At 41.4% G+C, this 14,918-nt stretch overlaps 1 protein-coding gene across 2 annotated transcripts in view; it reads left to right on the forward strand.

The window, feature by feature from the left end:
• The window catches only part of sorl1 (sortilin-related receptor, L(DLR class) A repeats containing), a 94,149-nt gene that overhangs the window by 66,468 nt on the left and 12,763 nt on the right, over positions 1–14,918 (forward strand). The window contains exons 15-36 of one of the 2 annotated variants that reach the window (XM_037073324.1): positions 849–977; positions 1,580–1,665; positions 2,203–2,375; positions 2,629–2,760; positions 3,150–3,241; positions 4,024–4,270; positions 4,578–4,716; positions 4,871–5,044; positions 5,169–5,282; positions 5,389–5,511; positions 7,412–7,531; positions 7,862–7,987; positions 8,124–8,234; positions 8,800–8,931; positions 10,598–10,729; positions 10,915–11,049; positions 11,645–11,797; positions 11,953–12,132; positions 12,476–12,604; positions 12,859–12,985; positions 13,188–13,357; positions 14,763–14,875. In XM_037073324.1, coding sequence (XP_036929219.1) covers positions 849–977; positions 1,580–1,665; positions 2,203–2,375; positions 2,629–2,760; positions 3,150–3,241; positions 4,024–4,270; positions 4,578–4,716; positions 4,871–5,044; positions 5,169–5,282; positions 5,389–5,511; positions 7,412–7,531; positions 7,862–7,987; positions 8,124–8,234; positions 8,800–8,931; positions 10,598–10,729; positions 10,915–11,049; positions 11,645–11,797; positions 11,953–12,132; positions 12,476–12,604; positions 12,859–12,985; positions 13,188–13,357; positions 14,763–14,875 — 3,037 coding nt within the window. The remainder of the gene's footprint in view (positions 1–848; positions 978–1,579; positions 1,666–2,202; positions 2,376–2,628; positions 2,761–3,149; positions 3,242–4,023; positions 4,271–4,577; positions 4,717–4,870; positions 5,045–5,168; positions 5,283–5,388; positions 5,512–7,411; positions 7,532–7,861; positions 7,988–8,123; positions 8,235–8,799; positions 8,932–10,597; positions 10,730–10,914; positions 11,050–11,644; positions 11,798–11,952; positions 12,133–12,475; positions 12,605–12,858; positions 12,986–13,187; positions 13,358–14,762; positions 14,876–14,918) is intronic. The other variant, XM_037073334.1, reaches the window with a different exon arrangement.

A 14,918-nucleotide genomic window follows, 5' to 3' on the forward strand; every position in this document is an offset into this window, starting at 1 on the left:
TTCAAACTAGCATTACCTCAATGACCGCCAACATGTAAGAAAACACTCAGCATTGTCATAATTAATGTAAACAATACAAATTGTGTGTACTCACCACTGCTGAGCTAGCATATTAGCAGTTTGAAAATTTGGCTTCACTCTCCGTTCCATTAATGTGCTGCTTGCTCGCTAATAGCTTTGGCAATACATCCACATATATACATATATCCCAGAAGACTCTGGTCATGTGCAATAAGTGCGTGCAGGCTGGAAACTGGATTTTTCATTAAGCATTTGACTGATTGCTGTTTGGATGTTATGAGATCTTTTTGTACAAATACAACATGCCCATGGAATAACTTACTAACCCTAGTTTAAACTGTTTACAAGTCACAAGTCAATGTGTTTAATCATAAATATATTTATTATGTTATATATGGTATAATCTGTATTTTCTCACTATTTCTTATCATATTTAATTTGTATATGTTTGAATTGCCTTCTAAGACTAGATGAGGCCAACCCCAAGAGTTAATGTATAAAAATCTACTTTCATGAGCTTTTGTGATTGTGATTGTTTCGCATCAGAAGTAGATGGCACTGGCAGGCTGATATCTGACTCTTAATTAAATTATTACTGCCGAACCAATACACTGTTTAAAGCATAGTCTGCACATTTTTATTGCTCCCTGAGCTCCTATAACAACGCATAATGAGTCTGTTTAGAAATGCACATCAGGTGCTGCCATTCATCACAGGGCAGAGGCTAACCGGCTGTTTTTTTTTTCTCTCTCCGTGTTTACTCTCCCAACCTGTCTTCCTCCCCCTCCTCCTCCCCCCTCCCCCTCTCCTTCTCCTCCTCCTTCCAGTGACTATGGCTTCAAGCTGAGTGAAGACTTGTCTCTGCAGGTGTGTGTGCCTGACCCTGAGTTTCTAGGTGACCTCTATGCTCCTCCAGTGCCATGTCCTGTCGGTACCACCTACCGTCGTAGCAAAGGGTAAGCTGCTACTGTCCAACTTAACGGCACAGAAATGGGCAGCCTGGGATTGTTCTGTGCAGTTGATGACATAATGTTTGCATCTGAAGCATGAGTGGATTCACATTTCTATGAGTTTTTATACGCTAAGCTTTTTTTTCTTCTCCATTGTGTTTAGTTGAACTTTTGTTAGGTGTTCAGTCTTTTCAAATCCTGGAGCGCTCTAAACGGCAATGCCATTGACTTTTGAGTTGATCAAATCCAGATTCACCCTTTGTAGCAACATTGTTTATTTTCATTTATTTTTGTTATAAAACTACAGGACATGGTAAGATAAATCTCAATGGCGTGTTCTTTGTTTTACCATTGTGGTTTATCTCAAATTATGGGCTTGGAACTATGGAAGTTCAAATGTGAACCCAAACCCAAAATCCAATTCAGGACATATTCTCATCACTTTTTTTTTTAATAATTTCTGTGAATTCCTTACCAGAGAATTCCCCAGAATGCAAACAGTCCTTTGTTCTCCTTGGTTTATTACTGCTGCTGCTGTCATTAGATGCATTTGGCAAGAGCACCACCAAGTGTTCAGTTGAACAAAACTCTTTCTGTTCCGACTGCAGCTACAGAAGGGTATCAGGCGACAGCTGTAGTGGAGGAGACGTGGAGTCCAGACTGGATGGAGAGATGCTGCCTTGTCCTGTCGGAGGTAAACCTTTGCTGTGCACACATTTGGTAGTATGCCATGCCAGTTTTTGTTAGTTTGTGTTGTTTATATCAGTTGTGAGTTAGTATTTTCTGATGTACCTCAGTTACCAGCAGCGGACTTTCCGTCCGGCTCCAGTTTGGCTGATTTGTTGTTGCTGTTATTTCCTGTTATTTATATGTTACAGATATAGTTGATACTTGCAAATTTGACATATTAAAAGCAAAGATAAACAATGAAAAGTAATTATTTTTTAATTAAAAGAATGGGTTTTAAAGGATTTTTTTATTGTAAAACAATGGAATGAATTGGCTTGAAAAGAAGAAGTCATAAATGATCTGAGAGATTTCCATCTCTGAATTGTAACTTGTATCAACAGTGTAAAATAAAATAAGTTGAAATATGGCAATAATATATTTTTAACAAAGCTTGGTTCACTACACATATGAATACAGACTTGTGTCAGTACAGTATCAGTATTGTGTGATTTTGACTGTAAAGTGTCTGTTTCCATCAGTCCTGTTTCCTGATATCTTTCAGAGAGTAACGAGTTCATCCTGTATGCCGTGAGGAACTCCATCCATCGCTACGACCTGGCCACCGGCACAGACCAGGCTCTACCTCTGGCCGGACTCAGAGAGGCTGTGGCTCTGGACTTTGACTATGACAGGAACTGCTTGTACTGGGCTGATATCTCACTGGACACCATACAGGTTAGTGAGGAAGCAGATGACCAGGAGGGTTTTCTTTGCCTCGGGTCAGAGTGGTTCTCACCAGTTTCTTTGTTTTGGTGTCACAAGTGAAACACAAGTGAAGCAGGGCTTGTTGATATGAGTGCAGACAGGTGCTTGTTTTGTAGACACAAGCTGACATTTACGAAATGAATGTAACTGCAGCTGCTCAGCATTTTGCACTGCTGTAGTCTGATTTGTTTCAGTGTGCTCACTACCTGTCTCTCTCCTGCAGCGGCTGTGTCTGAATGGCAGTACAGGTCAGGAGGTTGTAGTGAGGAAAGATCTGCAGAATGTGGAGGCTCTGACCTTTGACCCCATCAGTAGACTGCTGTACTGGGTTGATGCTGGAGCGCAGAAGATTGAGGTATGGAAGTGTTGTGCATGCACGTCTTTTTATATGTGATTATTACTGTTCAAAGACAGGAGGTGCACAGGAATCTGCAAATCACAAATTTTAGTTTTAGGCTTGACTGCACTCTACATGATACATATTTAATATTTCGTAATCTCCTAAGACGCACTTCATTAATGCTAGGACTGAGCAACAAAATCAAACATGACAACATTTACTTCTGATCAATAATCATCAGCAACGTGGAGTTGCTAAATACATGTGTTAGAACTTACAAGCAGAACAGTCTGGTAAGTTCAGAGCCTTTAAAACCAGGAAAATACAAACTTTGTGCCATGCAGTTTATCAGAGGTCACTAAGTGAAACTGATGAGAAAAGTTTCTCTCTTGTTGTGTTTGAAGGTGTCTAACCCTGATGGCGACCTGCGTCACACTTTGCTCAACTCTTCTATCCTGGAACATCCCAGAGCTCTGGTCCTGCTGCCTGGAGAGAGGTAAACATGCTCTGCATTGGTGTGTTTTGAGAAAGTGTAATTTAAAAACACAATACAGATTCCTTTAAACTGAAAGCCAAACAAGAAGAATGAAAAAGTAATTATGCAGGAGTGTCATTCACAGTGTTGTGGTCAGAATGGTGGCTTTAACCTCCGTAACCCCAGGCTTAACACAGAACAGCAGAACGTACAGCATCAGCCCTCAGACAGCCCATAGTGATGACCAGACAGCCTGTTCTCACACACTCACATGCTCCAACACAAGAAGCTGGTTCCACTTCTGCAAACGTGCTTCTTCTTTTATTTAAGATGAGTTCAGCTGATAAACACAGTTAGCCCTCTGAGGGTTGTTGACTTTGCCTTTCCCTTCTTCTCTTTTCTTGTTGCTCTGAAAATGAAATGAAGTCTCACTGTGCTCGCTTCCTCCTTTTCTCCTGTCTGGTTTCTAACAGATGGGCAAATATGAAGGTTATATATATCTGGACTTGTTTTTGTAAGGAGGGGTCACTTTAGACCAGACAGACTGTGATTATTAGTCATGGTCAAATATGTATCTTCATGTCAATATCTTACATAAATTACTTCATTCCTGGTTCAATATGAAGGAGCTGGTGACCTCTGACTTCAAGTTTTAACTGTTTTTTTTTTTTTTATATATAGACAAACTGGTTCAAGTGTCCGTGTTAGTGCTTAGCTCACTAGATCCATTATTTTAACCATAACAGTAATTCAACTATAAACCAATATTAGATGAAATCTGAATTTTAATATGTGTCCCACAGTCTGATGTTCTGGACTGACTGGGGAGACAGAGCAGCTGGAGTTTACCGGAGCTTCATGGACGGGACCAACGTGTCCTGCATCGTGTCTGAGGGCGTCCGCTGGCCCAACGGGATCACCGCTGACGACCACTGGCTGTACTGGACCGAAGCCTACAGCGACCGCATCGAGAGGGCCGACTTCACCGGCGGCCAGAGGAGCGTTCTCATGGAGGGGCTGCCCCACCCGTATGCCATCGCTGTCTTCAAGGTGAGACCAACCTCTCCCTCGTTTTGCTTTAATTCGGATTTAAATCGATTATTATAGGGAACCTGAGAACATTAATGAGGGAGAAGGAGTTGGTTGCCTCGTTGAGAAGGTGGAGTTGTGCAGCCTGTCACCTGCAGCTCTTCATCTTACAGCTAACTGAGGCTGCTCCTTGTTCCATCACTCCTTCAGAGTGAATAAAACTACTCCCTAACATATTTCAAACTCATCTGCTGTCACCAAATGATGATTGTTTTCTGTTTTGACTAAGAATCACTTTTCACAAGCTGGTGTTGGATGTTGTTTTCAGAATGACCTGTACTGGGATGACTGGTCCAGAATGGGGATCTTCAAAGCTTCAAAAGCTGGTTCCCAGAGCAATGAGCTGATTGTTGGCAGACTCACCGGAGTCATGGACCTCAAGATCTTCTATAAGGGGAAGAACAGAGGTGAGGGACAAAGACAGAAAGTTAATGGTGATATTATTAGTGACTCGGGGTGTTTTCAGTTTTAGACACAAAGTTAAAACAAACACTCCACACCGACTCTAACTGATTTAAACAGCACTGTATTAAACTGAGGTCCTGATCTCTTGTCCACCAGGCCATAACGCCTGTGCCGACCAGCCGTGCAGCCTGCTGTGTCTGCCTCAGCCCGGCTACCGACACACCTGCGTCTGCCCGGACGGCTCCCCGACTGTCACCATGCCCAATGGAGAGCTGCAGTGTCAGTGTCCCACCGGCTACCAGCTCCAAAACAGCACATGTGTCAAAACGGGTGAGATGGAATCAGTCATGATGATCTTTTGTTCTAAGATATATGTATGTTGTCTCTGTTGGAAATGAGGTCCTGATTTCAGGTCTGATTGTTTACTGGTTGTGTGTTTCTTTCTTCCTATCAGAGCACAGCTGTTTGCCGAACCAGTACCGCTGCTCTAACGGCAGATGCATCAGCAGCATCTGGAAGTGTGACAGTGACAACGACTGCGGAGACATGAGTGATGAACAGGAGTGTCGTAAGTATTCAACAGCACCACTTGTCGAAAAGCTGTTTCTACGTGAAGAACTCCAAATATTCAGTCGTCCTTGTCTGTGTCTTTTTTATTTATTTTTTTTCTTTAGCTACCACGACCTGTGATCCATCCAACCAGTTCCGCTGCGTGGCCTCAGGGTCCTGCATCCCCCTGGCCTTCAAATGTGACCATGAAGACGACTGCGGAGACAACAGTGATGAAGAGCACTGTGGTAAGATTTGGATTTGGATTGTTAATGTTATATATCCACCCATTAACCCAGTAATATTTAAACCCATCACATTAATCAAGGATCCTCTGATTAGAGGAATAAGAACTAATCTAGGTTTTTTTGCTTCACTACATCCAAGCTAACAATTTCATCACTCGTCATGCCTTTCCTGTCGGTGAACCTCTGTGTGTGTGTGTGGCACTGTGACCTAACTGCCTCTACTAATGGCTGCCTGGGAGTATCCATTTTAAAAACCTAAAAGAAAGGGAGAAAAAAATCCTGCATCTGTGGGCTTATCTGGATCTTAATATATCTGGACGTTAATGGGGTCTCCTCTGGTCTGAGACCCATCCTCCATTCACGTTTGGTGGAAATCCATTTAGTAGTATCTGTGTAATCCTGCTGACAAACAAACCAACAAACAGATGGGGGCTAACATAACCTCCTTGGCAGAGGCAATAAGCCTTTTCATCGTATTTCCACTCCAAACCTATTTAATGTGGCACTGGGAATAGCCTACAAAATCCTGTTAAAACCCAGCTACGCCTCCTTTAAACCTCTAACTATCCTGACAGTCTGCCTCTCTTCGTGTCTACAAGTACATTACAAGCTGCAGCAGAGTGAAGGAATTTCCTTCAGATTACAACAAATCCTAAATTGCAATTATCATCTGTACCCTCACAGTTTCTCCCTCGCTATAGTCCTCCGTACTAAGGGCAGTGGTTGCAAACAATGCAGCATGCCAAAATCCTCCAAGTATCATCCGACAGTCAGTGAAGTTTTGATGTCAAAGTCAGAAAGGATTGTGCACTTTGAGAGAATGAAACCTTTTGTTAAAATGGCATGAAAATCATTTACACTTTACTTTAGTCTTGCCAAGATTACCTCAGTTCTTTTGACTTTGAGTCACTCAGGCTCACTGCAGAACTGGCATCTTAATGAGTAAGCAACCAAGGGATTCAGTGTGTTGTCAAATGTAGAGATGATAATAACACACCAAATATAGCTTCCTTCTCAGGTCATTAGTTTATACTAGAAATGAGCATTCAAGACTTTACTTTGCTATCTTGTAAATATATCTTATCATTTTTTACACTTTCTTTCCTTTATTTCAGCAAAAAAAAAAAATAAGATTTAGTAATTACACTTATTACACTTAAACTAATTCCCCATTACAATAATACATTTCTAATCGTGTCACAGTAGTTACATTCTAAAGTAAAAAGAAAGTGTTGTTGCCTCATTGCCAGATTTTGTGTGACTTCAGCCAGAGCTTACATTTTAATCAGACAAGTTAAAAAAGAATCTCTCCCCCTGCTTGTAATCAGAGCAGAACCTCATGTGACTGTATTCCTCAGGTCTGACTCAGCCCACGACAGTCCAGCTGGCTTTTAGCAGCTGAGCAGCAGCTCCTATGAAAAATACAGGCATATTCAGGTGGCTGCTAGGAGTGTGTTCGATTGAATGCGTCTCCAAATAAAATTCCAGATCTAGTGTAATTAAACATGTTTTATTTGATATTGCATCAGGCTTAATTAAATTAAAGGAGACCGTTGGACCCTGCCAGAGGTTGGCATTCTAGTGAGTGTCATTCTAGTTGCAGGTGGTTTTATTACTTATGTTCGCCAGAGTGTTCTAGGGGAATATGTCTCAGTCAAGAACAACATCTACATACCAGATTTATATTTTGTTGTTTAAGTATATTTGTTGTAAATATAGTGTATGCTTGTTTACATTTTGTATGCAACCTTTAATGGATTCTTAAGCACACACATTCATTCATGTAAACCAACTGACCCTCAGAACTTTATCAGTTCTCGGTTTCGCTGTAACCAAGGGCAACAATGGAAAATGCACATTGTTTTTTGCATCACTGACTATATTATGGATGCATTCTCAGAGTCTCACCAGTGTGGCCCAGGAGAGTTTACATGTGCACGAGGTGTTTGTATCCGTGAAGCCTGGCGCTGTGATGGAGACAATGACTGCAGAGACTGGTCAGATGAGGCCAACTGCACAGGTGAGGATGATACTACTAAAAAAATAATGCTCCAAGATCTGTTCGAGCAGAAACCGATTCCTATGAGAAAAACAGAACATTATCCTTTATCACAGACACAGGAATAGTCACACCAACAATATGATCTTTAATGTGGTTATTTTTATACACTGTGCTGTGCTTTATTTAAAGTGGTAAAGATGTATATTTGCTCAATGGAAATCCACTAATTGTGTGTTGCAGTGAGAATCATGACATTTCAGATAAAGGAGCTCAATGCTGTAATATGTGAGGAAACTCCCTGTCCTACCAGCTTCTCTAAGTCCTTAATGCCTCTCTGTTTGACTCTAGTGGGCCACCATACATGTGAGGCCAACAGCTTCCAGTGCCACACAGGTCACTGCATACCTCAGCGCTGGATGTGTGATGGTGATGACGACTGCCAGGATGACTCGGATGAAGACCCCCATTATTGTGGTAAAGCCATTAGTATTGACTGTGTGCTGTATGTCTTTTCACACACATTAGATAATACAGGAAATTGAAAAACAACTGAGGAAATGTCATGAAGCAATGCTTCTCTGTTGGCTAACATCATTGTGTGTGTTTCCAGAGGGAACCCGGTGTAATGGCTTCCAGTGCTCCAATCACACCTGCCTTCCAGCCACCGCACACTGCAACGGCATTCAGGAGTGTTCAGACGGCGCTGATGAGCACAACTGTGGTGAGTGATCCCATTTGTTTAGAATGCACAGTGGTCATCATATGCAGAGTCAAATGAGTAGTAGAAAATGTGGGTTGGGCAGTGACAGATCATATCTAAATCATATCCAGTTAGGTGCTACAGCTAGAATGATTTCTAAATTATACAAATATCAAGAGAAACATAATTATTTGAGAGAAAATGGAGGTGTACATCTCTTAATGTCTAATAAACATAGGTTTAATTTTCCGAAAAACGACAGAACATTTTCAGTCCTTTTGATATATGCATCTGAAGTTAATGTCACATAATATTCTAAGTATCAGTGAGGCATGGCATATTTTTGGGACAATATCATCTGGGCCAAGAATAGAGTCCTGTTGGACTCAGACAGACAGACACAGAACGTCTCTACCTGTCAAAACAGTCATTTTGTTGTCACTTGGCATGTGTTGTAGAACATATCATACACAACAACAGTCTGCTCCTGTAGTACCACAAAGGTTTGCATGTGACAAACCTCATGTTAAGTGTATATAGAATATTTTGTAGTCATTGTGTTGGTTGGTTTCTTTTCCACTCACAGACCCCCTGTGTACCCGCTACATGGAGTTCGTATGTAAGAACCGAGCCCAGTGTCTGTTTCAGTCCCTGGTCTGTGATGGGATCAAACACTGTGAGGACGGTTCTGATGAGGATGCTGGGTATGCTGGATGTGGTGAGTAATGCTCTCACGCCTATTACTCTGTTGATGAAGGTTCTCAGTCATGCAGGTCATGGTAATACTATGTGTAAGTGCTATATTGTGGACAACTGGATTGTTTCAGTTTCTTGAAGACGAGTCACCTGTCATAACAAGAGGCTTGTGCTCGGATCACTCAGGATGGATCTTGTTACCAAATGTGAACAGGTTCTAAGAGACAGCCCTCCATTGATTACATGTGTTTGTTATGCTTTAATCAATTTTTAAAACACTTTGCGCTCTTTAGAAAACTATAGAAAAAAAAGCAGTTCTGGACACAAGTGCAAAATTATTTGAATTTACAGATACTATTAACTTTTGATTGGAAATTTGATCAGTATAATTTTTCTAAAAAAACTCAAGCATGTAAGTGTTTAGTCTTTAGTCCGATAATTCTGTACTACCTGAGGGACAGGATCCAGCACTGCAGTAATCACAAACCTGGACTGTATCAGCTCAAACTATGAATCAACCAACAATGTTTGTGAAATAAGAGTCACTGGAAGAGCCACATCAGTGAACTCTCATTTTTCACTTTACAGAAAGAAGAAACACATAACAGAGTTCAGCAATTTCTCCTGTTACTGTTGTATTTTGGCCTTAACCATCACAGTATTTTCAAGACTAGCAGGAGTTTTGGAGGTGTTTTTCTATGTAATTTAATAAAATCGTGTCCATTCATTCTTATGGGGAAATTTTAAACTTTGGTTCTGCTACTGCTTCAGCGTATGTTAAGCTATACAAACTGTTCAGCTATTAAAATGTTCAGCTTTTGAAATCTAAAGGAAATTCTCCTGAAAGAATTTTAGACTCAGTGTGATGAATCCGATTTCTTTAATACATGCAGCATGTAGTAAAGACCCAAGGTGTTCCCTGCAGTCTTTCAAATGTTTCTGACTTGAATACAACAAAATAGGCGTGACATGCTTTTACGACAGTTGTTTATTACTCTTTCCCAAAACATTGACCCCCTGATGTTTGTTTTGATACTGCCTTTCCCAGGGCAGTGACCATATGCTGTTTTATTTGAATTGCCCCTCGTGTGACTTTCTGACCCTTATACAAAAGGTGGAGGGGAGTCTCCCGTCCTCTCCCATCCTGATGTGTTCTCTACCATACACTGACATACCATACAGAATCCAAAACTGTTTAATTTCCCACAGAAATGCTCATTTATATACTACTTATATTACAACTACTCCTATTACCAGTACGACTTCTTGCACCACTACTTCTGCTACTACTTCTATTACTATTATTACTGCTTTTACTTCAGCTGTTAGCATTCACACTGCATTTTCAGATGTTCTAGTTCCTTCTGTTCCTCTGTTAAAGGTACTTTAAAATACTGGATAACTGTAGATGAACTGTAGATTTTATTCCTTTGAAATCCCCAATTAGTTCCCTTTAGTTAAATTCATACAATACATATTTCATGTTTTCCGACATATTTAAAACTGAGATTTGTATCCTGTTCTGCAAAAGCTCATCAGCTGTTCATTCATACATATCCATCAGGCATAGCCACTTTCTGTTTTAAAACCTCAATGCAACAAGTATCAATTTTCTCTCTGTGTCATGCAAAGAGACAAAAACTGATTTGTGTAACCTCCTAAATGTGCCTGTGTGTTTTTTTTGTCAGCCACGCCATCTGAGTTTGGAAAAGTGTGTGATGCCTACACCTTCCAGTGTGCCAACGGAGTGTGTGTGAGCCTGGAGTGGAAGTGCGACGGCATGGATGATTGTGGGGATTACTCCGATGAGGCCAACTGTGGTGAGGACGAAGGGTGTATGCTCAGGAACCCACTGCACAACTTGTGTTTATTATTAAACCATGTGGAGTACACTGTATACATATGTTGAATATATAACAGATGCATAGTACATTTCTTTTTGAAACGTGAGGAGGAACCATTACATTGAAGCAGCAGTATCTGATTTTTGTTGCGTGTGTTGCAGCTGCTCCCACTGAGGTCCCAGGCTGCTCCAGGTATTTCCAGTATGAGTGTAGAAACGGACGCTGCATTCCAACTTGGTGGAAGTGTGACGGAGAGAACGACTGTGGGGACTGGTCTGATGAGGCCCAGTGTACAGGTACACTGTCAGTCTGTAATTAAAAGCAACAGAGCTGTGAGGCTGATGTGTTATTAAAAGTGACATCAAACCTTATTTGATGTAAGACTGACAGACTCCCACACAGACCATGTCACCAACGTCCCTGGTTTGACCTGGACTATCACATGTTGCCCCCCACCTCTCTCTTTTCCCTCCCTAGCTCACTGTCAGCCGTCAGTTAAAGGCAGCAAAGCCAGAGCAGCTGTTTATCAAAATCAAGTAAATTCACAGTTTAAACAATACTCATACAAATGGCACCCATCAATGTCTGTCCATGAAAATATCTGCTATGCTGACCAGATGCATTTTGTGCTATCCCCCAATACAGTGATCTGGCTGAGAGATGAGCAGATGATGATTATTAGGTCTAATTTTATAAGATACAAACTAAGCCAAAAAAAAAAAAAATGCACTGTATATCTATATTTATGTATTTCACATAATTGCCTCTGTGTTTGATAGACCCTCATGTGCTAAGCTCATTTTGTTGTTGTAATTTTTTTCTTTGTGTTAAAGTTTCAATGCCTGAATTAGCATAGTAAATATAATTAAACTTGAATGTCTACCCATGTAGGTGGTGTTACTCCACACACGGTCGCCCCTGGTCCTTCTACTTGTGCCCCCAACCGCTTCCACTGTGGCTCTGGAGCTTGTATCATCAACACTTGGGTGTGCGACGGCTACGCTGACTGTCCTGATGGCAGCGATGAGCTGGGATGTCCCACAGGTACCACCTTGTTCTTATGTGCATTTAATTGTTTTTATTTCTGTTGACCAAATTGAGTAAACCTAGATTAAAATATACATGTACATTTAAACAGAAAAGAATAACGACAAAATAAAAATGAATCCCCATTGTGACGGTCTGTATTTGTGTGACAGCAGCTAATGGCTCTGTGACGCTGGCTCCAGTCCCCACCCAGGCCCCTCCTCCCCTGCCCGCCCCTGGCCGTTGCAGTCGGGGCCAGTTCCTGTGTCGCAGACCCCCCCACTGCATCCCCGACTGGCAGCGCTGTGACGGCCAGCTCCACTGCCAGGACGGCTCTGACGAAGCCCACTGCCGTGAGTGTCTGAGCGCTGTTACACAACATTACACACACAGAAAGAAAACATCTCTTCCTGAGATGTTTTGTATTTGACAGTGAACGCTGGAATCAAATGAAAGTAGTTCTGAGAGATCTGACCAGCCTTTAGACAGCATATACAGTAATATACTGTAGAATTTAGATCCAGTTGTTTTCTTACTGGTACTGCAGCAGAACACAACATACAATCAGGTATTAGACAAATCTAATCAAAATAATATCACTTTGAAGTTATTTTTACACCACCTCATACAGAAAGGTTGGCTGTGTGGTTCTAATAAGAAAAGAAGAAGTCATGTAAACTCTTTCTCTGTGTCCAGCCACTCGGGGGCCTCTGTTCTGCATTAATGGGACTCGCTGCTCTGATGGTGAGGCCTGTGTGCTGGACAGTGAGAGGTGTGACGGCTTCCTGGACTGCTCCGACCACAGCGACGAGGACAACTGCACCCGTAGGTCCCCACATCTTTCATCATTACCAAGCGTGTTTAAATTACATGCAGGTTAGAATGTGATGACTCGGTTATGGTAGCCTTCAAAAGAAATGCACACATTAACCTCACAGTGTCTAGCCCACTGTAAATGCCTACAAGTCTTGATGGTAGGATTTATTTTAAAATCAGTGCAATGATGCCCCCTGCTGGCTGAGCCATTCCAAACATTATGATACATGCAGATTCTCTCTCACTATCTCTCCCTTTCTTAGTGGACACCCTGGCATACAAAGTCCAGAATCTGCAGTGGACACCAGACTTCTTGGGTGCCATCACCCTGACCTGGTCCCGCCCCAAAAACCTCCCTCTGGACTCCTGTTACTTCCTTATATACTACAGGTAACCTGCAACTTTGCACCTGTCAAATGTTTCAGAAGTCACGTTTTACTTCCACAACAGCTGACTCACTACCACTACAATATACACTTGATATGATTTTTATTTAGAATTGTAATTAGATTATGTTTTTCCACCCTGCTGACAATATCATTCTGTGTAAACACATGCCCTCATCATGATGTTGTGTTTTTGTCTTGTTTAGGCTTGTTGGCACCCAGCAGTGGACCATTATGGACACTCACAGCAACAAGACCAGCTACAAACTGACTGTGCTGAAACCCGACACCACTTACCACGTCAAGGTGCTCACTCAGTGTCTCAGCAAGCTGCATAAGACCAACGAGGTCATCACCGTCAGGACACCAGAGGGATGTGAGTATCACAAGATCATCGTATGGGAGGCTTGTTTTCTGTTAGTTGACTCATACCGTATACTTCGAAACCTCTCCTCAGATATGTGATCACTTTGTTTCAAGCTAATTCCAACTTTTAGTTTTGGGTAGCTTTCTGCCACTTACTACGTTTTCCAAGCCAGTGTTAGTTTGTAGTGACCACTTTTTGACATTTCATCATTTGAGTTGATGCTCAGTTTGTTGGTTTAGCGAGGGAACAAGCTACAAAACCTGACAGCCCTTTGTTGTACATCACAAACACACACCTCACCGTGTTAGAGCTGCCACCAGTATCCTGATCATCCAAAGTGAAGCGTCGAACTGCATTTAACTTATGTAAACCATAAACCTGTTCATGTTTTCATTTTAGGCTTGTGACTCAGGAGAGTTTCTCATTCTAATACTTTGACCTGGAGAGGCAATTTTTTCCTCTGCTTTATTCAAAAAGCCCAAACAAGAACGATTTCTAGTCACCAAACTCAAAATACATATAATAATTTCTTAGGTGATAAAATCCAAAATGGTCAAGACGGTGTGTGAAGGATTTATACTTTTGGAAAAGTTTTGGAATCCAGTAGATCGCTTCAACTGGAAGCCACAATATAATCCTGCGGGGTGCCTCCGACCATCAAAGTTAGGTGTCATTAAAAGTGTTTTCTGGTTCTGTCACTGTCAAGTCTTATTTCAAAAGCGGTCTCTTTCTGAAATCTTGTGAGACGTAAGCTGTTGCACAAAGAACAAGGCAGAAATGTGATTGAAGAGTTGGAGAGAGGAGTTTACCATGAGAATCTGGGTTGTTTAACAAAACAAAAACACGGATGCACTATTAAATGTCAGGTGTAGCCTCTTCATGCTACACACACAGAATTTTTTATATGTACATTTAAATTAGAATACAACAAGATGCAATAAAATTGAAAAGAAAGAAGGAATAAATATATGAATATCCTGTATATACAGTTACTTATGTTTATGGGCACCTGACCACCATACACCTAGAAAGTATGTACAGTATATACACTATTAGTGTAAAGCTCTGTTGACCTCTGTTGTGAATCCCAAGAGGTTCTCATTTATGAAATAGAAAAAGAGAGAAAGAAACATACGCTGCAAGTTTTAATTTATGTCATCTCCGTGGACGTGAAAATGAGAAAGCAATGGGTGAGGTGATGGAGAGTATAGACATTTAGCAAAGTGTAATCTGAGTTGAAATTGAAGGACGGGTGTAGTGTCAACATTTCTAAAGCATTTCAAAATGTGTTCACTATTGTCACTGATCGAGGAAAAACAAATTGAACTTGTTTTTCATTTGATAGACGTGTACATTTTTCTTTCATCCCGTCTATTCGTTTTGGGTGATGAAGGTGTGTCTGTGTGTCCTGCAGTGCCCGACCCGCCCAGGAACCTGCAACTGTCATGTGATAACGGCGAGGACGGGACGGTGGAGGTGTCCTGGAGCCCTCCTGACAAAGGACACGGCCTCATCAGAGAGTATATTGTGAGTTCTTTTCATCTGCATTAAACTGAATCACAGTAAGGAC

The sequence above is a fragment of the Acanthopagrus latus genome, chromosome 2, assembly GCF_904848185.1.
Source record: "Acanthopagrus latus isolate v.2019 chromosome 2, fAcaLat1.1, whole genome shotgun sequence".
In the NCBI taxonomy this organism is placed as follows: Eukaryota; Metazoa; Chordata; class Actinopteri; order Spariformes; family Sparidae; genus Acanthopagrus; species Acanthopagrus latus.